General features: G+C 37.4%; 1 protein-coding gene across 2 annotated transcripts in view; it reads left to right on the top strand.

The window, feature by feature from the left end:
• BMPR1A (bone morphogenetic protein receptor type 1A) overlaps nt 1-18890 on the top strand; it is a 57394-nt gene extending 38504 nt beyond the window's left edge. For both annotated transcript variants that reach the window (XM_082854225.1, XM_082854224.1), the window contains 7 exons: nt 3178-3322; nt 8117-8309; nt 10682-10979; nt 12847-13022; nt 14055-14185; nt 14273-18302; nt 18782-18890. In XM_082854225.1, the coding sequence (XP_082710351.1) occupies nt 3178-3322; nt 8117-8309; nt 10682-10979; nt 12847-13022; nt 14055-14185; nt 14273-14398 (1069 nt within the window). In that variant the 3' untranslated portion in view covers nt 14399-18302; nt 18782-18890. The remainder of the gene's footprint in view (nt 1-3177; nt 3323-8116; nt 8310-10681; nt 10980-12846; nt 13023-14054; nt 14186-14272; nt 18303-18781) is intronic.
• Nucleotides 18891-26513: the final 7623 nt, after the last annotated feature.

Genomic DNA, 26513 nt, shown 5'->3' with positions numbered 1-26513 from the left:
AAAAGAAAAGATTGATGGTGTCAACTACATAAAAATAAAACTTTACTGTGTGGTAGAAACCACCATAAATGGTCAGAAGACAGACCAACAGTGAAAAATATCTGCAGCTTATATTACAAAGAGCTGATTTCTCAAATATAAAGAGCTTCTATAAATCAAAAAGAAAAAAATCAATTCAGTGGGAAATTAGGCCCCAAAAAATGAGCATATATTTTACCTAAAGAGAAATACATATAGCTCTTAAAAGAAAAATAAAAAGATGACTTAAGAATACTCATAATATGAAAAATATAAATTAGAATCGTACTGAGATATTTTTTACCCATTATACTGGCAAAGATTCAAATGTTTGATAATAGACTTTTTAGATAAAAAAGTAGATTGAGCATACTTACTTTTGTTGTGCCCCACTAAAACAGCAATAAAGAGTTTTTAACTTTTTTGTCCAACTAGGACAAGGAGACAAGATAACAGCAAAAAGCTGTAGAACCTCTGAAGCTTATGGATGAGTAGTGACTTTGTAGACCTAAGAAATCTGAATCCCAGGCTAGAAAATGAGAAAGACAAACAGCAACCAGTTTATACTGTAAAATTCCCCAAGAAGCTCAATTGGCAGTAGCAGTTATCTATGGTAGTGAAGTTGAGGGGGGCAGTAAAACCAAGAGGATTGCTTGAAAGTCTGTTTTTAGAAAGTCAGATGCTGTATTAGTTGTGCAATACTGCATTAAGAAATCACTCCCAAACTTAGTGGCTTGAAACAGCAGTTATTATCTCTCATTGTTTCTGTGGGTCAGGACTTCAGGAGTGACTTGACTGAGTGGCTCAGATGTCAGCAGAGGCTGCGCTCACCTGGAGGCTTGAGTGGAGCTGGTAGATCCCCTTCCAAGATAGCTCGCTTCCGAGGCTCACAAGTTGGCAGGAGACCTTAGTTCCTCTGATGTGAGGCTCTCTACTGAGCTGCCTCCATGAGCTTCCTCACAGCATGAGGCCTGGCTCCCCCGCACCCCCAGAGTGAGTGATCCAGGAGACCAAGGTGGAAGCTGCAGTGCTGTTTATGATCTAGACTCAGAAGTGACACCATCACTTCTGCCATATTCTGTTGGTCACAGAGATGAGCTCTGCTTTATGGAAGGGAAGTAAACAAGGCAGGCATACCAGGAGTTGAGAAATTTTGTGGGCCATTTTGGATGCCAAGTACCACAGATGTTGAGATCCCTACTCTTTTTCTGAATAATGATGTGACTTTCCACCATCTCTCTAACAGAAGGCTAGAAGTGTAGTCTCTGAAAAGAACAAAAATGTTCTTAGCTATGGTATCCCATTATTGAGGGTGAGGTATTATAATAAAAATAAGGAGGTAAAGTGAATATTTGCATACTAATTTGTGGGCCCCCCTACCCTCCAGAACCCTGCTAACCAAGCATGTTCCCTCTAGATAACATATAAGAAGATTGTTCTTGGGGAAAATCCATCTAGCCCAAGAAAAAAGACCTGAGTATTCTGTCTCTAGTAAGTCCAGTGAAATGGCCCAAGCAGATTGTCTTACAGTGAAACCTGTAATCAGTAAGCCCCAGTCGCATACTAGTAGCTGCCAGTCAGCCAGTGAAGGGCACTGATCCCTGAGAAACAGGAAACAAATGAGGTGAGTCTTGTGATTGCCCAGCTTACTCCCTGAAGAGAGTTTCTGGCTGCGGGACACAGGAAGAACTCAGGTGTAGCCCAGCAGACACCGAATCGAGGAGATACAGCTGAGAGTCTGGGGAGAGCGCAGCAGCTATAGTTCATAGGTACAGAGTACTGGAAAGGAGAGTTTCACAGAGAAAGAACTCCAGACATCTTCAGAACGTTCCCATAGAATATTCAGCTGAATCGTGATCAGTGTGTTCAAGTGATGAAACCACCTAAGGCTGGGAAAGAACGGCTAAAAAGATTGAAGGAAACAGTATTCAGTGCTCACACAAGGCTGGGGATAGTATCTGTTCCCACCAGCTATGTGACTTGAAAACCTCATAATTCATGGGGTTTTGGTGATAGTACCCAGAAGGGTCTTGCCTCAGTATTGGAGAATAATTAGCCAGCTGTCTGACTTGGGACAAATGATGAGCCTCTGGGCCATGGTTTCCTCTTTTGTAAAATGGAAACAATAGTACTTACCTCTTACGAGTTTAATAAAGATGAAGTAAGTCATAGAACAGTGCCTGACACACACTCAAGATCAATAAAAATGAGCTGTTGTTTTTTTTAACATGTATCAACATGGGTAAATATGTAATACGTAAGGAGTTTTTTAAAGCATGATGTAAAATATTAATACAATGTATGCCATTTGTGTCCAGAGGAACGATGTTGTTTATGTGTATATACTTTTATGGTAAAGGTATTAATACATAGATAGGAAGGATATAACCACCTTCAGGATAGTGTTTGTCTCTTAGGAGTAAATGAGGGAAATGGAATTATGAGGGAAATGGCTGCAGCTGCAAATATTTTAATGTTTATTTATTTAAAATATATCTAAAATAAACATAGCATAATGTCAATATTTATTAAATTTAAATGGCTTACACATGGGTGCCAAATAAATTAATCTCTACCTTCCTACATGTTTGAAACATTTCATAATTTGAAAAATTTTTAAAAAGGCTTTGAAAATATTAGAATGAATTAAGTGAACTTATTTGATTTCTTTTCCATAAACTCTTTTTTAAAATGGAAGTATATTTATTGTTCATTTTGATACAAAACTACATGCTTACAAATTCAGATGAAAATACATATGTAAAGTAGAAAGTAAATATTCCTACATTCCCAGCAATAACTATTATGTACAACTTGATATATTTATGATCCTTTTAGACAAGTATAGATACATATAATTTTAAAATGTTTATAGCTAGGATCATACTTTACATGCTGTTTTTTAATCTGTTTTTTTCACTTGCCAATGTACCATGGACGTCTTTCCGTTTTAAGATAGTATATATCTCTCTACCTCATAAACTCCATTTCTGGACATTATTTTAACAGAGGATATATTTTTCTATGATAAGACTAATTTGGATATGAACCCATGTGATGAAGGAAGGATAATAGTGTCAACAACCTCAAGATTTTTCTTACCTTAGAATTTTATAGTTTTAGAATGTTAATGTAGATTATTTTCTGCTTTTTTGAAAGACATTATTGCAAGAGCATCTCAAGCAGACGCCGTTACAATCGTGACTTGGAACAGGATGAAGCATTTATTCCAGTTGGGGAATCATTAAAAGACCTTATTGACCAGTCACAAAGTTCTGGTAGTGGATCTGGACTACCCTTATTGGTAAGCTGAAATGTCATATAAACATGAATGGTTTATTAATACAGAGTGTGTTGTCATATGATGGTAGACGGCTTAATAATTACATATTAGGGGACTTTACTAGACACACTTTTTTCCCTTCTTATTTAGAAAGATGGTTACAGTAATGCAAGATGAAATTAGTTAAAATAAGAAATATGAAATAAGAAAAATTGAATAAAGTAAGGTAGAGTCACAAGCAAGGTTAAGAGAGAAAATGTGGTCATGAAGTGCTAGGTAAGTGTTAACATAAGCTCACAGGTTTTTTGTTTTTTTTGTTTTTTTGTTTTTTTTGTGGTACGCGGGCCTCTCACTGTTGTGGCCTCTCCTGTTGCGGAGCACAGGCTCTGGACGTGCAGGCTCAATGGCCATGGCTCACGGGCCCAGCCACTACGCGGCATGTGGGATCTTCCCGGACCGGGACACGAACCCGCCTCCCCTGCATTAGGCAGGTGGACTCTCAACCACTGTGCCACCAGGGAAGCCCAGCTCACAGGTTTTTAACAGCCAGCTTGAGGAATCAGGTGTAAAATACCTTGCATCTATAAGGTTAAACTGATTGGTTGGGAGAAGTATAACTATTTCAGATTCTGAAATCAAAAGGAAGTTACTCCCACAGATCATCTCCATAGAGAGGATACTTCCCTCAATATAATACTATGTTACCAAAACACAATTCATAAAAATGATGTTAAAGCGAGTTGTAAATAATTCTAAGAGAATTACATGTATAGAAATATTCAGACTTAGGGGTCAAGGGGACCCTTATAATAAATACTAGATATCTAGATAGATTTTAAATTCTGTGTTTAGTTGGTTTGTTTAAAGTAAATACATTGGTCTCTAATTATAAAATTTATTGAATCAGGTAATTCTGTAATTGAATTGGAAAGGACAGTGTGGACAACATGATTGTCTACATAGAAAATCTCAAAGATGATAACATAAAGCTACAACAACCAATAAGTGAGTTTGTCAAGGTCATTGTACAAAAATCATTGAATTTATGTACACTGGCTATAAACAATTAGGGATTAAAATTTTAAAAGCACTATCATTTCAAATACCATCAAAAACGTGAAATATTTTGGAATAAACTTAAAATTTATGTAAGACCTGTACACTTAAAATCAGAAAACATGGGACTTCCCTGGTGGCGCAATGGTTGAGAGTCCGCCTGCCGATGCAGGGGACACAGGTTCATGCCCTGGTCCGGGAAGATCCCACATGCCACAGAGCGGCTAGGCCTGTGAAGCCATGGCTGCTGAGCCTGCGCGTCCGGAGCCTGTGCTCCGCAACGGGAGAGACCACAACAGTGAGAGGCCCGCATACTGCAAAAAAAAAAAAAAAATCAGAAAACATTGCCAAAAGAAATGAACAAAACCCCTAATAAGCGTTAAGGTTTTTAACCTGTTTTTGAATCAGAAGACTCAGTATTAAGATTTCAGTTATCCTAAAACTGATTTATAGTTTCAGTTCAATCCAAATCAAAATCAGAGCAAACTTTTGTAGAAATTGATGAGCTTATTCTAACAATTATTTGGAAATGCAGAGGACCTAGAAGAGCCAAAACAATTTTGAAGAAGAAGAATAAAGAGGATTCTCTACCTGATTTCTGGTCTTATTGTACAGCTGCAGTAGTCAACACTATGTGATCCTGGCATAAGGATAGGTATGTACTTCAGTGGAACAGAATACAGTCTAGAGATGGACGCACACATGTGTGATCAGTTGATTTGGATGCCAGAGTAATTCAGTGGGGAAAAGAGTCCATTCAACAAATAGTGCAGGAAAAATGGGGCATCCATTTGCCAAAAGGTGAATCTTGACCCTTATCTCACTCCATATACAAAATTACCTTGAAATGGATTATAGACCTAAATGTAAAAATTAAAGTATAAAACCTTTAAAAGAAAATGTTTTAGAAAATTATTGTGACTTTGAGTAAAGATTTCTTAGGACACAAAAGGCAAGAGTCACTTTAAAAAATGACAAATTGGTCTTTCTTAAAATTTAAAACTTTTCCTATTCAGAAGACTGTTAAGAAAGTGAAAAAACAAGTCACAGACTGGCAAAGGAGTTCAGATAAAGAATTTGTGTTGCAGAATATGTGAAGAATTTTTACAACTCAGGAATGAGACAACCCAATTGTTTAAAAATGGACAGACACTTGCCCAGAGAAGATGTAAGAATGGCAGATAAGCACATGAAAAGATGCTCAGCATCATCAGGGAAATGCAGATTAAACACAGTGAGATACTACACGTTCACTAGTATGACAAAAACTGAGAATATTAAGTGTGGAAAAGAATATAAATCAGGGCTTCCCTGGTGGCACAGTGGTTAAGAATCTGCCTGCCGATGCAGAGGACACGAGTTCGAGCCCTGGTCCGGGAAGATCCCACATGCTTCGGAGCACCTAAGCCCGTGCACTGCAGCTGCTGAGCCTGCGCTCTAGAGCCCGCGAGCCACAACTACTGAGCCTGTGTGCCACAACTACCGAAGGCCGCACACCTAGAGCCCGTGATCCGCAGCAAGAGAAGCCTGCGCACCACAACGAAGAGTAGCCCGCGCTCACCACAAATAGAGAAAAGCCCGCATGCAGCAACAAAGACCCAATGCAGCCATAAGTAAATAAATAAATAAATAAATAAAATAAATCAACTGGAAATCTCATATATTGCTGATTGAAATGCAGAATACAGCTACTTTGGGGAACAGGTTGATAGCTGACTAAAACGTTAAGCGTATACTTTTTATACAGTGAAGCAGTCCTTCTGCTAATTGTTTACAGAACGAATATGTAAACATGTCCATGCAAAGACTGACTGTGAATGTTCATAGCAGGTTTATTCATAATAAATTGTAAACAACCCAAAAGTCCATCAGTTGGTAAATGGATAAACAAATTGTGGTACATTCATTGAGTAGAATACTGCTTGTCAGTAAAATGGAACAAACCACTGATGCATGCAATAGCAACACAGGTAAATTTCAAAGTATTTTTTTTTAATTTCAAAGTATTTTATGCTGAATGAAAGAAGCTAGATACAGAGGTTACCTATTGTATGTTTCCATTTATGTCATGTTCAAAACTGTAGGGAAAGAAAAGAGATCAGTCATGCCAGGGACTCAAGGTAGGTGGGGAGGTGATTGACTTTCAAGCGGTAAAGGGAACTTTTCTGGGTTATAGAAATGTTCTGTATCTTAATTGTGATGTTGGTGGTTACATAACTGTATACATTTGTCAAAACACAGTTCTCGAAAAGAGTGCATTTTAGTATATGTAAATTAGACCTCAATAATTCTGGCTTTCTAAAGTGAAATCACAAATGGAATTTGTAATAAGTGATACGTAAAGTAAGTCAGTTTAGATGCTCATAAAATCTAGCCCATTTTAACTACATTTCCAACCGGTGTTTTTTTAATTTAGAATGGCTGCTAATGCTTCTGAAAATGAAAGGTAGCAATTTACCTGCCTGTTTCATCCAACAAATATTAATGAAAGCAGTATTGTACTTCAAGTATTGTCCTAAATAAATATCTGTATTCTGTGAGTAGTGGGGGATGGAATTCAAACAAATATGTATATAAATAATAATAAAATTGTAATTGTGATAAGTGCAGCAACTGAGAAATATGTATGCTATGAAGGTGTTTAAGAGAGAAACAACACTCTTAAGTAAAGGGAACTGCACATGCAAAAAGATTGAGACAGGAATGAGCTTGAGTGAATTCTAAAAATTGAAACAAGGTAAATAAGAGGGGATTAGAGTCAATGATCAGGCAGGAGAATTAGGCAGGGACCAGATCATGTAGGGTCTTACAGACTGAGTTGAGTATTTTTAACTGTCATTTAGATTTTGCTACATGATAAACCATCCCAAAGCTTAGTGGCTTGAAACAACAAACATTTGTTATTTTTCATGATTCTGTGGGTCTTCTGGGCAGTTCTTTTTCTGAATTTGCTCAGCTAGAGCCAAATGGTATAGTTTATGTACATGGCCAACAGTTGGTATGGTTTTGCTCATTTTGGTCACAGGGTGCCCTAGAATGGCAAGAAAGGGCAAGCCCCGGTGCACAAAGACTTTTCACTTGTTTTACAATTGCTATTGTTGTTTTGCCCAAAGCAAGACATGTAGCCAAGCCCAGAGTCTGGAGGAGACTACCCAAGGGTGTGTGTACTGGGAGGGGAATTATATAGTCCATTTTTGCACACAGTCTGCCACATTGACTAACCGGTTATTTTGTGATTTTAGAATATATTGTACATTGTTTCATCTCCTTTTGAATTACAGTACAGTCCTCCCTCAGGATAGACTTCAGGGGTTGGTTCCAGGACCCCTTGTAGATACAAAAACGTACAGATGCTCAGGTTCCTTACAGTCGGCCTTCCACATCCAAGGATGCGGAACAGATATGGAGGCTGACTGTATATATGTTAATCTTCGAGTTGGTTGGTTGTATATACCATCCTTTTTTTTTTTTTTTTTTTTTTTGCGGTACGCGGGCCTCTCACTGTTGTGGCCTCTCCCGTTGCGGAGCACAGGCTCCGGACGCGCAGGCTCAGCAGCCATGGCTTACGGGCCCAGCTGCCCCGCGGCATGTGGGATCTTCCCAGACCGGGGCACAAACCCGTGTCCCCTGCATCAGCAGGCAGACTCTTAACCACTGCACTACCAGGGAAGCCCCATACCATCCTTTTTGATGGGATGGCCTATTAAACCACTTTTTCAATCTTAATATGTTCTTCTCATTTTACTTTTTACTATGAAGGTTCAGCGAACTATTGCCAAACAGATTCAGATGGTTCGGCAAGTTGGTAAAGGCCGATATGGAGAAGTGTGGATGGGTAAATGGCGTGGTGAGAAAGTGGCAGTCAAAGTGTTTTTTACCACTGAAGAAGCTAGCTGGTTTCGAGAAACGGAAATCTATCAAACCGTGCTAATGCGCCATGAAAACATACTCGGTGAGTACACGTTTGATTTTAGTCAGTTCCATATTCTTCAAGGTTAGTGGGATGCCGGTGGAAGCCTGGCACATGGGCTTTGAAAACATATGTGAGTTCAGTTGTGTGCATTTGGCTAAAGGAAATCTAGTGGAATATACAGTTTAAATACAACCCAGTCCTGAATGGCAACCAACCACTTTCCAGACAAGGCTCAGAGATATTTTGGGGTTGGGTTCCAGACCACTGCAATAAAGCACGTCCCACAAATATTTTGGTTTCCAAGTGCACATAAAAGTTATGTTTATGCTGTACTATACTCTATTAAGTGTGCAGTAGCATTATGTCTAGTAAACAATGTACACACCTTAATTTAAAAATACTTTACTGCTAAAAAATGCCAAACAATTACAATAGTAACATCAAAGACCACTGATCACAGATCACCATAACAAATATAATAATAATGAAAAAGTTTGAAGGTTTGTGAGAATTACCAAAATGTGCCACGTGAAGTGAGCAAATGCTGTTTGAAAAACGGCTCCTATAGACTTGTGGCAGGAGTTGCCGTAGACTTTCAATTTGTTAAAAACCCAGTATCTGTGAAGCTCGGTTAAACAAGGTATGTCTGTATTTACTACCCAGCTGAGGAGAAACAGCAGTGAGTTTCAAGGTGGAAGTAATATAGTTTATTGGACTTAGTCATATAGTAACAAAAAACAAGTCTTTTAAAGGTAATTTAAGCAATTTTCTAGGGTAACTTGAACTATATGTACCTTTGCCTGTTGCAGATTAAATCACCCCCCTACCTCATAAGATGTAGCTTCATTTATTATGTTCTATGCTTAATAGGTCTCTCTTCTCACCCCCATTCACACAGTAGCAAAATAACCTAGGTATGATCTGATCAGTAGGGTGCATAAACTCATCTACCTTCCCTGACTTTCTATTCAGGTACTATTTCCTTGCCCTTTAATTTAGAGAGTGCATAACATGTTGCTAAGAGTATAGTTTCCTATACTAATTATATTCGTTTCCTAGGACTGTCCGTAACAGAGTACCACAAACTAGGTGGCTTAAAACAACAGAAACTTAATTCTCTCAGAGTTATGGAGGCCAGAAGTTTAAAATCAAGGTGTTGACAGGGCCATGCTCTCTGAAGGCTTTAGGGGAGGACCCTTCCTTGCCTCTTCCAGATTCTGGTGATTGCCAACTATCTTCGGCATTCCTTGGCTTGGGAGACCACACTCCTATCTCTGTCTTTGTTGGCACATGGTCTTCTTCCTGTGTGTCTGTATCCGTATTTCCCTCTTCCTATAAGGATACCAGTCATTGATTTAGGGCCTACTCTAACCTAGTATCACCTCATCTGAACTTGATTATACCTACAAAGACCTTGTTTCCAAATAAGGTCACATTTATAGGTACCAGGTGGACATGAATAAGGGGGGGGGGACATTATTCAACTCAGCACTCACCTTTTTCTGAAGAGAGGGAGAAGAGAAAGGAGAAAGAAAGGAGGCCAGTATTGTGAACTTGCTTGTCAGTGAGCCAGGCTGAAAAGGAAAATGTGATAAGGCATTGATAGGCAAGTGGGAGTTGGCTTACTTAGGAGCGAACTCTTAGTTGAACATATTTAACTTTATTATTTTTATTTTTTTTATTTTTTATTTTTATTTTATTTATTTTTGGCTGTGTTGGGTCTTCGTTGCTGCACGCGGACTTTCTCTAGTTGCGGCGAGCGGGGGCTACTCTTCATTGCAGTGTGCGGGCTTCTCATTGCAGTGGCTTCTCTTGTTACAGAGCACGGGCTCTAGGCACGCGGGCTTCAGTACTTGTGGCGCGTGGGCTTCAGTAGTTGTGGCTCTCCGGCTCTAGAGCACGGGCTCAGTAGTTATGGTGCACGGGCTTAGATGCTCCGAGGCATGTGGGATCTTCCCGGACCAGGGATCGAACCCATGCCCCCTGAATTGGCAGGCAAATTCTTAACCAGTGCACCACCAGGGAAGCACTAACTTTATTATTTTAATGGGTCCACTTTTCAGTTTGAAATGAAGAGCCTTTTCCACATTCCTTCTTTATAGTTCTTCATCCTTACAGAATCATGTAGATTAATAGCATTTCCCTAGGTTATTATATATATGATCTTTTTCTTAGTCATACATTTTTATGATTATTAAGATTACTTTAAATTAATTACAAAATTATAGACTTTTATATGTAAATGACAGAAATAAAAGTTTTGGTAATATATTCAAGAGATTTTGTCAGACAAGTTAAATTTTTATTACCTGTAGATTATACCTAAGTTATTCTCAGTATCCTAAATGAGCATTCATTATTCTTCCTAGCTACATCTGATAACTAACCTTTTAAATTCATTAATTGAACAGGTTTTATAGCAGCAGATATTAAAGGTACAGGTTCCTGGACTCAGCTCTATTTGATTACCGATTACCATGAAAACGGATCTCTCTATGATTTCCTGAAATGTGCTACACTAGACACCAGAGCCCTGCTTAAGTTGGCTTATTCAGCTGCCTGTGGTCTGTGCCATCTCCACACAGAAATTTATGGCACTCAAGGAAAGCCTGCAATTGCTCATCGCGACCTAAAGAGCAAAAACATCCTCATCAAGAAAAATGGAAGTTGCTGTATTGCTGACCTGGGCCTTGCTGTTAAATTCAACAGGTGAGTGGTTCTTTACCTATTGTTTTGAAATTATTGTAATCTCCTAAAGATATTTACCTGTTTGTATTTGTATTCAGGACAGTGGATTTCCAAACATGTATTTGTGCTTATATAATTATATAAATTGGGTTTTGGGGGGGGGTTTGTCTTCGTGGGGTTTTTTTTTGTTTTGTTTTGTTTTATTTGCAGTATGCGGGCCTCTCACTGCTGTGGCCTCTCCCGTTGCGGAGCACAGGCTCCGGACGCGCAGGCTCAGCGGCCATGGGTCACGGGCCCAGCCGCTCCGTGGCATGTGGGATCCTCCCAGACCGGGGCACGAACCCGTGTCCCCTGCACCGGCAGGCGGACTCCCAACCACTGTGCCACCAGGGAAGCCCTGTCTTCGTGTTTTGTTGTCATTGTGTTTTCTGTTTTTAACAAAAATTACATCCTATTCTACATAATTCTTGATTTCCTACTTTTTATTGTCTTAGACATCCTTCTGTTTCAGTATATATAGATCTACTTCATTCTTTTTAACAGTGTTAAGGAAAGTTTTCCGTTTTATAGATGTACTGTAATTTATTTCATCTGTGACTCAACTGATGAGCATTAAAGTTACCTCCAGTTTATCTCTATTATTTTATAAATGCTTTAATGAATATTGTATTTTATCCATATATAATATCCTTGAATACTTGTACAAGTATTTCTTCATGATGGACTGCTAGAGAAGGGGCTAAACAGAGAGTATGTACATATTAAGTTATTAATAGTATGTTGTAGGTTATCCCTTTAGAAAGCGTGCATCAGTTTACACTCCCATAAACAAGATATAAGTATGCCATTTCTTCATCACTACTTGATATTGTCAATATTTTTAAACAATGAGAATATCAGATTTTTAGAAAACCATTTAAATTGTTTTAATGTTATAATTCTGGAATACAGCAGCCATTTCACATTTCAAAACTCATTTCAGGCCATAAAATAGAAGTACTAGTCCATAATAAAGCAAACATTAAAAATTTTTAATCTTCTTCCATCATTTTTACAGTATTCTAATCCTGTTGTTTTTAATCAGTGGAGTGTTTATTGGCTCAAATATTCATCAGATGCTAATTTAAGAAAATATAAAATACATTATATTAATCTCTGCCTCAGAGTAGTTTTCAGAACCTAATAGATCTGGAGACCTAAAAACAAACAATTCATGTCTTCTAACTCTAAAATTTACTCCAAAAATTGAAAAAAACAATAAACATCATTGCAATATGATTATGTAAACATTACTCACAGTAGAACTAAGTTGGTTGGATCCATAAAGAAAAAAAATGTAATCCTAAATCACAAAGGATCACATGAGAATGATAAAAGCAAATGATTCCTCTCAATTAATTTTCACATTCACTTGTTCTGGGACATAATTATGTACCACTTTTTTTATATTCAGTATTGTTCTCTTTCTTAGAGAGGCACAAAACTTGTTTGGTGACAAAACTTGACCTGAACTGATGTGAGGTATTTACTGTCTTTATTTATCCAGCTTAGTATGAACATTCATACTTAGTCTTTCACTGTGTACTTACTAATGATTTTGATTGAGTACTGCTGCAGACCCTGCTGGAGATTTATATAATATATAGTATATATTTAAAGGGTATATTACTTTTTTAACTCTGAAAGATGCTGAATTTCAAAATACATCTGACCCCAAGGATTTCTGTTAAGGGGATGTAGACAAATTAGATAGATAGATAGATCTTTATTTTATTTTGTTATATATATACAGAGAGAGACCCTGACTTTTACAATATGAGACAAAAATAGATGAGAAACGATTTTGTTCTTGGCCCTCAACCTGGACATTGTCTGTCTTCTGTTTCAGTGATACAAATGAAGTTGATGTACCTTTGAATACTAGGGTGGGTACCAAACGCTACATGGCTCCAGAAGTGCTAGATGAAAGCCTGAATAAAAACCATTTCCAGCCCTACATAATGGCTGACATCTATAGCTTTGGCCTGATTATTTGGGAAATGGCTCGTCGTTGTATCACAGGAGGTAGGAGTTTAGGTAGCATGTTTCTGGTTATGTTTGTATACTCATCATTCAAAAAATAACAGCTCCGGTTGTATAATTTAGATGTCGTGTGTGTCAGGGATCCCCAAGATCAACCCCTCCCCGGTTCTGTGATTTCATTAGGACTCCCAGGACTCAGCATATAGTTAGTTGTCTTCACAGCTAAAATTTGTTACACTGAAAGGCTACACATCAAAATTAGCAAAGGGGAAAAGGTATATGGGACAGAAAGTTTAGAGGAAATCAGGTACAAGCTTCCAAAAGTCTTTTCCCAGTGGAGTCGCTCAGGATTTGCTTAAGTTACTCCAGCAATGAATTGTGATAATGTGTAAAATATTGTCATCCAGGGAAGTTCATTAGAGATTTAGTACCCAAAGATTTTTTTGGAGGCTGGTCCCGTGGGCATCCTCTGTCTAGTATGTATCAAAATTCCAAACTTCTAGAAAGAAAGCCAGGTGTCCAGCATAAACCATATTGTTGGCACAAACAGTCTAGGCACAGTGACTCACCTTTTCATTAGTTTTATATGAGTGTAGGGAGCTGTTTACCAGGCAAGTTCTCAGACACCAGTCAAGTGCCAGTCTTGCAAGCAGGCCTTTTAAGAATAGCAGTTTCAGGTCTGCTTTATTAACTCTTTTCTGCATATATGTTGTCTTTCTACTGCAGAAAAAAAAATAATTAAAAAAATTAAAACCTCATTCATTAGTAGAAACAATTGTGTACATAAATAATTAGACTGAAAATTTAGGGTAAGTGAGTGGTTCACCTTGCTTATTTTAAGGGATATTGGTATGTCCAGTATGGACAGCTATGGTGGGGGTAGAGAAGATAATTAGACATAAAAAAAAGAGAACATACATTTACTATTAAAAGTGAATCATCCACTCTGTAGTCTTTTCTTCTTTGTGGAGGGATTTGTTTCAGTTCCATAGTTCAGTAGAAGGTACTGAATGGATTGATGTATTTTGTCCAGCCACCATTTTTGTGCCCACTATACCTTCTAACTCACTACAGGAATTGTAGAAGAGTACCAATTGCCATATTATAACATGGTACCCAATGATCCATCATATGAAGATATGCGTGAGGTTGTGTGTGTCAAACGTTTGCGGCCAATTGTGTCTAATCGATGGAACAGTGATGAAGTAAGTGGAATTCAGTCCCCTTAGGAAGTGATTGCTGAGTGTTGCCAACGATATTTACCTACTCACTACATTCTCTTTACTTTTCAGTGTCTACGAGCAGTTTTGAAGCTAATGTCAGAATGCTGGGCTCACAATCCAGCCTCCAGACTTACAGCTCTGAGAATCAAGAAGACACTTGCCAAGATGGTTGAATCTCAAGATGTAAAGATTTGACAGACAAATAATCATGAGGAGAAATTCTAGACTGCAAGAACTGTTTTCACCCAAGGAACGGGTGGAGTTAGAATAGAATAAGGATGTTAACTTGGTTCTCAGACTCTTTCCTCACTACACCTTCACAGGCTGCTAATATTAAACCTTTCAGTACTCTGTAGAATACAAGCTGGGAACTTCTAAACACTTCGTTCTTTATATATGGACAGCTTTATTATAAATGTGGTTTTTGATGCCTTTTTTTTATTGGGTTTTTATGAACTGCATCAAGACTTCAATCCTGATTAATGTCTCCAGTCAAACTCTGGGTACTGAATTACCTGTTCATAAAATGGTGCTTTCTGTGAAAGCCTTAAGAAGATAAATGAATTCAGCAGAGATGGAGAAATATACACTTTTACCTTCTACCTGAGAAAATTTAATCTATTTGTATTCTACCTTTGTAAACAGCCTATGGATCATGATCTGTTTGGGATACTGCTTAGTTTATGATAGTTTGTCATGCCTTGATAATGGGGTGTGTGTGTGTGTGTCTGTGTACATACATGCATACCAGAATTCCTCTGCTGCCATTTGAATTAGAAGAAAATAATTTATGAATGCACAGGAAGATATTGGTGGCTGTTGGTTTTGTGCTTTAAAAATGCATTATCTGACCAAGATTTGCCAATCACATAAAAGCCATTTACCTTGCAAGTGAGCTAGCTTCTCCACCAACTTTATTTTTTAACATTAAAGTTGATATAAAGGCCAAAAGGAGTTTAAAGTGTATGTAAATTTGGACTGTTTTCCTCCCACCACAAACTCTTTTTTTTTTTTTGTAATTATTATTTTTGTCATGAAAAGCATCTTATCCAAAGTTGGAACTTCCAATGCCATGAACCTTCTAAAGAAATCACTTCTTATTGAAGTGAATACTAATTACTGCATTTGATAGCAATTTAAGTGCCTATAACCATGTTCTGTATTCTTTATTCTCAGTAACTTTTAAAAGGGAAGTTATTTATATTTTGCGTGTAATATGCTTTACTTGCAAAACACCTGCTCCTTTACAACCATATTTTATATATGTACATAACATTCATACTATAGAAACCAGCTCATATGTACCTCATATCCCATCCTTAAGGGAAAAAAAATTAAAAGATCTTCAGAAAAAAAACGTTGTAAAGTAGAAGAACTACATGTAAATTTTCAGAATTAATTCAAAGTAGTATATCAAGTCTAGGACTTTGTTTAAATATCAAGAACTAACCATAGGTATAGACTTTCATTAAGATGCCATCATCTCAGTTCTCCTTTATGAAAGGATCCTCCAATTAGAAATTTCTGTCACAGAGTTAATATACATTTGTCAACAACTGTTTTAGACATTTAAATCATTTGAGATTTTTGGTTTTATGATTTCTGTTCCGTAAGTTTGTGAAGACAGTGAAGAATCAGGCAAAAAGTTCAATATCTAGTCAGTACCTATATCTATACCATATAGCTGTTATTCAATAAAATGCTACATATTTATGGATGCCTTGTTTCCCCAAGGAGTAATTCTGATCTACTTAAACTAACTATACTTCTGTAATGCCTTTTAAATATTAATATCTTATTCTGAACAAACAACTCACGGGTACATAAAGTGAGACAGTTTTCTTGAATATAGCATAAAATAAATGTGATTATATCGCAACATAGTTAAAAAAATCTTTAAAGGGGAGGAATCAGAGCATGTATCCATCCATTGCCAAAAATGTGACTGACATTTAAGGATGAAATGCTTACATATTTGTCTATACATCAATCACAAATTTGAGACTTGCTTTAACAGTTTTGACCAAGTTTAATAATTTTCATCTTACATAACTAAAGCTTAAAGTGTTTATCAAGATAAGTAAATTTATATATTGATATATATAGTACCCAATAACTTCCTGTTTGAGAATGTTTTCCCCATCTCTGTACTGAGAAGTACAGGTATTTTTATCTAAATTTCCAAGTGATTTAAGAATACTTATGAGCTCTACTTAGTGTAAGGTTAACCTTGATTTATTTTTTATTTGATAAACTAAATCTTGAAAATAATTTGTCATCTTAATAATAAAAAAATGTAAGGAAAGGCAAACTCTATTCTTAGAAATGTTAAAATACTATGTGGAAGCAGACAATTACAGATAATATGTAAGTACAAGAGCATTATAATGATTTTTTAATTAAATTGGTCTATTAAAAGTGATACCAAGAAACTTGTTCAATAAAAATATTTTCTAATATTACATGTTCTTTACAAAGCAAATGATTCCATTTTTGAAATCCTAAAGTCGAAAAAAAGTTGCATGAAATCTGTTTTTTCTCTCCTTTTATTCTTACTCTTAAATTTCTAAGTTCATATTTAAATATTTAAAGAGTAAAAGAGGAAGTATTACATAGTACCATAAATAATAATTTGTAAAACCCTGGAAGCCATTATTTGGTCCTGCTTACAACTTAGCATCTTAAAAATGTGTAGCTTCTGTCTGTCATCCCTTTAAATAATTAAAACATCAAAACAAACAAAAAACCAAAACTACCTGAATATAACAGAAGTTAATCCTCCCTCAAAGAAAATTCTCCTTATGAGTTCTCTTTATACTGGTAAATATCAATATCTTTAGAATTAAGGGCATGCATGCTAGGAATTGGCTTCAGTGTGTCTAGTCTAAACTTTCCCTGTGCTTTCTTATTGGACAAGTTTCTGAAGCATAAAATTCAAATCTGGTTTCTCTGGATATGTTTTCACAAAAGATATTTCAATCAACATTTTGTGTTGCCTTTCCAATTTCAGGAGTGTTTTTGAGCTTAGAAAGTGACCTATAGTTTTTGAAAATTATGTTTTCCTAGAATGTGCCAGATTTTTTATTTATTCTCTCTATTCAGTACCTTTTTTTCCCCAGATGCTTTGCTTCTGTTTAGAACAAAAATGCAATACAATGTTTAAAGAATCATGCATCTCTAAGTTGGCCCAAGATCAAATTTGATATTGAATAATTTATTCCAGGCAAGATTTTATAAATTAAATTATTTATTTTTCTTTTCATACACGTTTTGAAATGTTTCTAAATATCTAAAATAATTTCAACAGCAGAAATACGAATTGTTTTTTTTTAAAAGATTGTTGCAGCTCTTGTACTGTTTAAAAGTGGTAATATTTATTATTTGCTTGGGTCAGATGTTAAAATAGCAGTGTAGCAGTTCATCTTCTTGCCTCAGTGCTATTACGAGAGTCACAGTGAAAACTGCAGAGAGCTGATACATTCATAAAGAGCAGATGAAATCTAGGGCAGCATCACATGAAGCTATGTGTAATCATCCTATAAGGAAGGTATGTGAATACTGCTTTTGCCAAGGATTAAATATATTGTATTTTACCTTGTGCTCTGTACTATGCTTTCAATGGAATTATTTAAGCCCTTTTAGTGACTGTTGTCTTTGCCCATTTAAAAACTAAAATGTAGTATATATTGTATAAAATGAAAGTATCATTATAGCTTAACTAGGAAAGTTGTACATATACGCTGAAAGAAGGTTAAAAACAAGCAGTTTTATTATGCATTTGTAAAACACCAAAAATATAGATTCATCTTTGATATGTAACACACTAAATGTATTTTGTACAGCATCTGGTTTAAAAGGTGCCTTATTAAGTTTACCATTAATTGCTTTGTTCTATATATAGATTACATCCAGTGTATCATTTTTAAGTAAATAACCTTATTTTAGTATACTTTAGTGATGTGTTTTGTGATACTCTGCTTGGACTGTATTGTGTATTCACCTATCCAGTGAAATTTTATAACAGATAAGTTAGTGTACATACAGATGTCCCTGAGATGTGCATTTCAGCCACCAGAAACCCAGTGTGGACACAGGGCGGGTAAGTGGCCACACACTCTTTCCTTTGTGTAGATAGAGAAGTTATAATAGTTATATAAGCCTATTATAGCCAAGGGTTATTTTCCTTTAAAAAAAAAAAAAAAGAACAAAACATTTTTTCTAATTCTAAAAATATGTACTCATTGCAGAAATTTTGGAAAACATAGGAAAGAATAAAGAAGCAAATGAAATCATTCAAAATCCTATTGCCAGATAGTACAACTATTTACAGTTGAATGTTTCTTTTTGATCTTTTTTGCTGCTGCATATTTTTTTTAAATGTTAAGATAGAGCATGTCATTATATATCCATTGAAAACATTTTTTTAAAAATTGACTACATAGCATTCCACTAAGTAGATGGAACAATTTATTTTTATAATTCCCTGTTGAATATTTGGGTTATTTTCATTGTTTGGGAAAATATAACCAATATATTGAACATCCTTGTACATAAATCTTCATATATTTATTTTCTTAGATTACACTCCTAAAAATGGAACCAGTGGATATGAACTTTTTAAAGATTCTTTAAGATGAAAAAAAAAAATCTGAGATTCTTTAAATATTGCAATCTTGCTGCCAAGAAGGGTTTCTCAATTACACTCCTAAGAGCAGTGTAAGGGAGTGCTCATCTCACTACCTGGCCAGGTAATTTCTTCGAAGTTTTTTCTCTTTCTGCTAATAGAGTGCCTGATTTCTTGCCTGTAACTAGCTTCTTTTAGTTAGAGTAGTGTAGTCCATTTATCTGGCCTTATGGTGTTCCTGCTGCAACAAATGCTGTTTTAAAAGCTTAAACTTCATGGAAGTAAAGGTAGCTTTCCTTCTGTTCTGTAGCAATATCGTTCTCACCACCTGTCAGAGCTGTTTTCAGTTGTGTGTAAATTCACTCAGTGTGCCTTGTGATGCCTTTTTGTAGGCATTTGAACATGTTAAGTCCTTATAAAAGATTTGTTACTAGTTGATGTCTCCCCACCCCCACCCTACCCCACCCCGCCAAAAAAAAAGTTTGGAGATAGCCTATTATAGATTCCTTACTGGAATCCGCATTTAGTGTCACTGTAAGACAGTTTCTTGAAACAATAGCATGTACTCTTGTGCAGCTTGATAAAGAAGACTCAGGGATTTCTTGGGCCTATCAAATACTTCCTAGCTTTTTTTCCATCTATAAAAAGCTGACTCAAAAACTGGGTAAATATATTAATTCTTCCTTCTCAGCATAATGTTACTCTCCCTGTTTATTTGGAAGAGTGATTCTTTCCAAGGTTTCTTTAACATTATTAGTAGCATTAATAGAGTAGACATTAAGAAATGAGATACTGTTCTTCCAGAATAGTCTAATCCTTGTAGGTAATTTTAAGCAGCTGCTAATTCAGTCATTAAGTCTTCATTCTCTTGGAGAAATATTTATCTGCCTGTTGCTAATGCATGGACCATTTCTTGCACTTCATACTTCAGTTGGATGCATATTCCTAAGAAAGCCTGGCTTCAGCCCTGGAGCAGTACAGCCTAAGTGGACACAGTCCACTGCAGGTGACTGGCCAGGAGTGTAGGCAGAGGCCACCTAATGGCAGTGGCACTGTTCTAGTCATGGGGAGTTAAACACTGTGAGCTCAGGGTGAGAGCAAATGGGCAAGTCACCCTGAAGCTGGGAATCAGTAAAAGGAAACTTAGTTCAAGTGCAAAGGTACATGAAAAACTATTTCAGATAGAAGCAGAGACTAGGGCTGAAAGGTTATTGAATTGTTGCTGAATTGTTCTCTTTTTTAGATGCAATATATGTGGCCTACCTGTTACTCCTCTGAACTTTATCTTTCTGGTCTTTGTCCGGATACTTGCTCAGAATGAAATTCAGAGTGATTCCAGATACCCCAGTGCTCCCTGCACCCACCTCACTACTCATGGCCTAGTTTTTTGTTTTTTTTGTTTTTTGTTTTTTACGGTACGCGGGCCTCTCATTGCTGTGGCCTCTGCACAGGCTCCGGACGCGCAGGCTCAGCGGCCATGCCTCACGGACCCAGCCGCTTCGCGGCATGTGGGATCCTCCCGGATCGGGGCACGAACCCGTGTCCCCTGCATCGGCAGGCGGACTCTCAACCACTGCGCCACCAGGGAAGCCCTAGATTTTTTTTTTTTAACATCTTTATTGGAGTATAATTGCTTTACATTGTTGTGTTAGTTGCTGATGTATAACAAAGTGAATCAGCTATACGTATACAAATATCCCCATATCCCCTCCCTCTTGCATCGCCCTCCCATCCTCCCTATCCCACCCCTCTAGGTGGTCACAGAGCACAGAGCTGATTTCCCAGTGCTATGCATCTGCTTCCCACTAGCTAGCTATTTTACATTTGGTAGTATATATATGTCCATGCCACTCTCTCACTTCGTCCCAGCTTACCCCTCTCCCCGTGTCCTAAAGTCCATTCTCTATGTCTGCATCTTTATTCCTGTCCTGCCCCTAGGTTTTTCAGAACCTTTTTTTTTTTTTTTTAGATTCCATATATATGTGTTAGCATACGGTATTTGTTTTTCTCTTTCTGACTTACTTCACTCTGTATGACAGACTCTAGGTCCATCCACCTCACTACAAATAACTCAATTTCGTTCTTTTTTTATGGCTGTGTAATACTCCATTGTATATATGTGCCACATCTTCTTTATCCATTCATCTGTTGATGGAACTTAGGTTGCTTCCATGTCCTGGCTGTTGTAAATAGAGCTGCAGTGAACATTGTGGTACATGACTTATTTTGAATTATGGTTTTCTCAGAGTATACACCCAGTAGTGGGATTGCTGGGTCATATGGTAGTTCTATTTTTAGTTTTTTAAGGAACCTTCATACTGTTCTCCATAGTGGCTGTATCAATTTACATTCCCACCAACAGTGCAAGAGGGTTCCCTTTTCTCCACACCATCTCCAGCATTAATTGTTTGTAGATTTTTTGATGATGGCCATTCTGACCGGTATGAGGTGATACCTCATTGTAGTTTTGATTTGCATTTCTCTAATGATTAGTGATGTTGAGCATTCTTTCTTGTGTTTGTTGGCAATCTGTATATCTTCTTTGGAGAAATGTCTATTTGGGTCTTCTGCCCATTTTTGGATTGGGTTGTTTTTTGTTGTTTTTTTTTTTGATGTTGAGCTGCATGAGCTGCTTGTGTGTTTTGGAGATTAATCCTTTGTCAGTTGCTTCGTTTGCAAATATTTTCTCCCGTTCTGAGAGTTGTCTTTTTGTCTTGGTTATGGTTTCCTTTGCTGTGCAAAAGGTTATAAGTTTCATTAGGTCCCATTTATTTTTGTTTTTATTTCCATTTCTCTAGGAAATGGGTCAAAAAGGATCTTGCTGTGATTTATGTCATAGAGTGTTCCTCCTAAGTTTTCCTCTAAGAGTTTTCTAGTGTCTGGCCTTACATTTAGGTCTTTAATCCATTTTGAGTTTATTTTTGTGTGTGGTGTTAGGGAGTGTTCTAATTTCATTCTTTAACATGTAGCTGTCCAGTTTTCTCAGCACCACTTATTGAAGAGGCTGTCTTTTCTCCATTGCATATTCTTGCCTCCTTTATCAAAGATAAGGTGACATATGTGCGTGGGTTTATCTCTGGGCTTTCTATCCTGTTCCCTTGATCTATATTTCTATTTTTGTGCTAGTACCATACTGCCTTGATTACTGTAGCTTTGTAGTATAGTCTGAAGTCTGGTAGCCTGATTCCTCCAGCTCCGTTTTTCTTTCTCAAGATTGCTTTGGCTATTCGAGGTCTTTTGTGTTTCCATACAAGTTGTGAAATTTTTTGTTCTAGTTCTGTGAAAAATGTCATGGCCTAGGTTTTATCCAGGGAACCTGAAATGTTACCATTGTTTAGAAGTCAATGTGAAATTCTTATATTGAAAGTATTTTTAAGCTAGACAAAGAAAGAACTTGGGCGTTTTTTTTAGGGGAGGAATCTTTTTTGAAAGCAACTTTAGAATCAGGTTGAAGCACAGCTGCTGCTCTGTTCTGTGTTGCTCTCCTGTATGACTAAAGTCCAAATAAGTGTTGAAAAACACTAAAAGAAAGAATGGAAAGGCTCTGGCAAAAAAAAAAAAAAAAGACCAATGCTGTTGGGAAAAGCATTTCAATTGAGCACTTTAAAAGTAATTTTTATTATTTGATTCTGTCTTCATACTTGGCTAGTAGTTAGGTTGAAGAGAGAATCTAACTGAAGATTCTACTCTGTGATCTTCCAGCATCCCTGTGGCCAGTAAGAAGTCTGATATGTGACTAATTCAGTCCTTTTTAGTTTAACTTATTTTTTTAATTCAAGGAACATAGAATTTAAATTTTGTTTTTGATGTTTTGAAGTTTTGCCATGTCTAGATACATTCATTCTGTTACTTAGTACTAATTGGGTCCTTTTAATCTTTCCTTAGATCTGGGAACTTTTCTTCCATCACTTCTCTACTCTCTTCCCTTCCCTTTTTACTTTCCTCTTTCTAGAACTGCTATTAGACAAATATTAGGTCCAGTGGATGTTGCTTCCATATTTCTTAACATGTCTTTCATATGTTTGTTTCATCCTGCCTTGTGCTTTTCAGCCCACCTACTGAGTGTTTTTATTTCAACAACCAGATTTTATTTTAACTTTATTTGTATTTTGAAAAAATTTCAAACTTCCAGAAAAGTTGCAAAAATAGTATAAAGAATGCCGTTTACCCTTTATCCAGATTCATAAACTTACATTTTGTCACAATTGCTTTGTCATTCTGTGTGTATTCAAGAATTACAAAGGCTCATCTTGGAATGTCTGTGTACAAACACATACATACACATACTTTTTTCTGAACTAGTTGGAGTAAATTACAGAGCTCAGGCCTCTTTATCCCTGAATACTTCAGGTAGTTAATATAACCAATTATGTACAATTTTCAAAATCAGGAAAGTTAATATACCATAACAATTATCAGCAATACCATAGTCTGAAGACCTTATTCAAGTTTTGCTAGTTGTTCCAGTAAAGTCCTTGAGCACATTTTCCTGGTCCAGAGTCTGCCTAGAATCTCGCATTGCATTTAGGTGTCCTGTCTCCTTATTCTCCTTTAATCTGAAACAGTTCTCCAGCTTTGTCTCTTTCGGTACCAACATTTTCTAGAGTAAAGGCCAGTGATTTTGGGGACATGATGTTTGTGTCCTCAGGGCATCCCACCAGGAGGCCACAGCGGCAGTGTGTCTCATTACTGATGGTGTCATTGTCGATTGTTTGTTTAAGGTGATACTCACCTAGTTTCCCTACTGTGAAGTTACTGTTTTCCCTTTATTAGTATGTTACCAGAGATACTTTGAGACTGTTTGAGCATCCATTGATAACTTCTACCTGAATCAGTGGTTACAAAGTGGTGATTTTCTGATTCCATTATTACATTTACATTTATTAATTGGTGTTCTGCTACAAGGAATAAGTCTTCTGTTCTCCTTTATTTTTTATTATCAGTATGGACTCTTATTCACTAAGTTATAGTCAATTAGGTCATCTTTTGTTTTGAGGCTCAAATTGACCTAGACTTGGCTACTGGGAGTTCATCAAGGTGGCGCCTGAGTCCTTTTGATGCGTGCCCATCATTTTTGAGCACTTCTCACTTTGGGGCACATGAAGGTGTTCCAGGCTCATCTGGTACTTTCCTTGCCCCTGCCATTGGGTCAGCCATTTCTCCAAGGCACTTTGGTTCCTTTTAGGGAGGATGATATTTGGAAACCAGGATGATCTGGGTGGCAAATAATCAATTTACATTTCCAGTTTCCTGTATTTTTTCTAGAGATTTATATATTCCAAAGTTTTCAGTTTGGAACCTCTTGTCCATGAGACTAGTTTTCCACAGATGTTTAGCAGTTTGGAGTAGTTGCTTATCTGTGTATTCGTCAACCCCTGCTCACCCCAATTCTGTGTTCCTCAGCTTCCTGTTTTTATCAAGGAGTGATGGGACTAGCTGTTAGAGCAAAAATAAGTAATCCTTTGCTCTCTTCTTACCTACTCGAGAGGATTCAGGCTTTCCTCACTCTGCTTGTGTACCTTTCCCCTTCCCCAGAAAAGAGTTTTGTCATTGTTGGGCTAGGTTTGGGGAAACTTCCTTGATGAAGGAGGATAGAGGAATGGTGCTTAGGCTAGAGCTGGGAGAGGAGTTGGTGATGTTTTCGAGAGAAACATCATGGGAGACCAGAGGAGCTTCAGAGTATGAGAGGAAAGGGGAGTTTTGAGAAGCATTTTTTATAGACCATATATCCTCTTCACGGTGTTTCTGAAATAAGGAGTTATTTTGACATGTACTAGTTTGTGGAGGCACAGCTCTAGATTCACTCCTGGGAGTCTTGATTGTGATAAGGTTACATGTGTCTTCTGGGTGTGGGAGGTTCTTACCTCCAAATGTCGGTAGCTGCCCTGTAACTGAGAGCTCGGGATTGACGGGCACTGCTCTAGCTCAAAACGGAGGCCACTGCTGCCTGCTGCTTAGCTCAGACAAGGGGCAGCTGGGACTGACTGCCCACTGCCTTGACTGCCTCTCCTCCACGGACCCTTCCGGGTGTGTTAGGGGCTGAGTTTGAGTTTGAGCTCCCTTGAAATCACTCCCATCTCTCAAACGTTTTGAGTTATGATTTCCTATTGCTGTTTCATTTTCTACTTGTTCCCTTCTACTTCCTATTTTCCAGGAATTACTAAAATTTCCTGACCTGCTTATGGTACTCTTTGTTGTTTTCCAATGATATTTTGGAGTATTTTTGTGTGTATTTTTTTTCCATTGGGTTTGGGAAAGTCTGATACCACTCTGTGCTCAGTCATTGTCTTGTTCTGGACGCCTGGGTAACGGCGCACTCAAACAGATTCTCCACCCAGAGATATTAATGGAGATAAGAAATCTATCAAATGAACGTCAGAATTCTTGTTAATCTGGGGTCCTAGTTATTGAAGTGTTTAAACAGAAAATTTACACTTAAACTTGATATTAAGGTTTTGTAAAATTTGCAATGAAAGCACCCTATTTAAAAGAACCGTTGTCTCTCTAGTTCTCACCCCGGAAAATTCTGGAGTGACTTATCCATGCTGCTGGCCAGTTTACCAGTTAGCACTTTCATTTATAACCTCCCTATTGAATAGCACTAGCCATATGAGGTTTGCAAGACATGTGCCCCTTATAGAGGAGATCAGTTTACTCTGCTTATTATATGCAGTAAATTCCAAATGAAAGTCTTAAATGCTAAGACTATATTTACCCGCATGTTTCCATTTAGTCATCAGCACAGCCTGACCAGTAATAGCAGGACTGAGCAGAAAGAAGACACAGCGTTGTCTTTCTAGCAGCAAGGGTGACCTGATACTGGCTTTCCAACCTTTGGTCAGGAGTGGCCCAGATACATCACGCCTTGGGTCAGGATTGGTCTTGTAGCTGAGCCGTACCGGGCAGGAGGCCCCGGCCAGAGGGAAGGGCAGGTAAGCAAGAGCCAAACCTGTGGTCAAGAAAATAAAATACCAGGATACTTAGAGCTGTTAGACTAACCACCTCATACTACAGATGGAGATGTTCAAGCGAGGTCGTGATTTACCCCAAGGTCAACCATCAATGGCAGAGTGGCCTGGCATATTGTTCCTTTTAACACGAATATTTTAGCACCTCAAGCACACCAAGCTTAGTGGTAAATAAATTCTAAGGGACAATTCTTTGAATCCCTGAGCCCAGGGAAACAATGAGAAGGGCTGGGAACCCTGACAACCAACTCTGTCCTTTTTCGTCACCCAGACCAATCTGATTTTCGTATGGAGAGAGGTATATTCAACAAATACTGAATACCTACTACCAAAATAAAAATGTTTCCTGACAAGTAGATGACTGTTTTCTCAAGCCTGTTTGCGTCAGGACCTGTAAGTTTTTGAAAACCATGTATTGGTATTGTAGGAATAACCACCATTGTAAGCCGTACTGTCTAATCTAGTATTCTTGTGGATACTGTGGACGCCTCTGAGTGTTTTATGTAGGATTAACTGGAATTGTGAAGTCACATATGGCCTGGAGTAATGAAAATCACATACCAAATAGTTTGATTTTGTCCCAGATTTCTACCTACTTTACCAAATCCTTTTGCTCGCCATCCTGGTTTGCTCTGCAAACCAGGCAGAGATCTGAAGGACTTCACTTTACTCCAAAGTTGATAATTGTTGAGGGAGATTTTTAGTCTTCCTTCTCTTC

This window comes from Leucopleurus acutus (genome assembly GCF_964270905.1).
Source record: "Leucopleurus acutus genome assembly, chromosome: 14".
Classification (NCBI taxonomy): Eukaryota; Metazoa; Chordata; class Mammalia; order Artiodactyla; family Delphinidae; genus Leucopleurus; species Leucopleurus acutus.
This window is presented reverse-complemented; position numbering and strand designations above follow the sequence as displayed.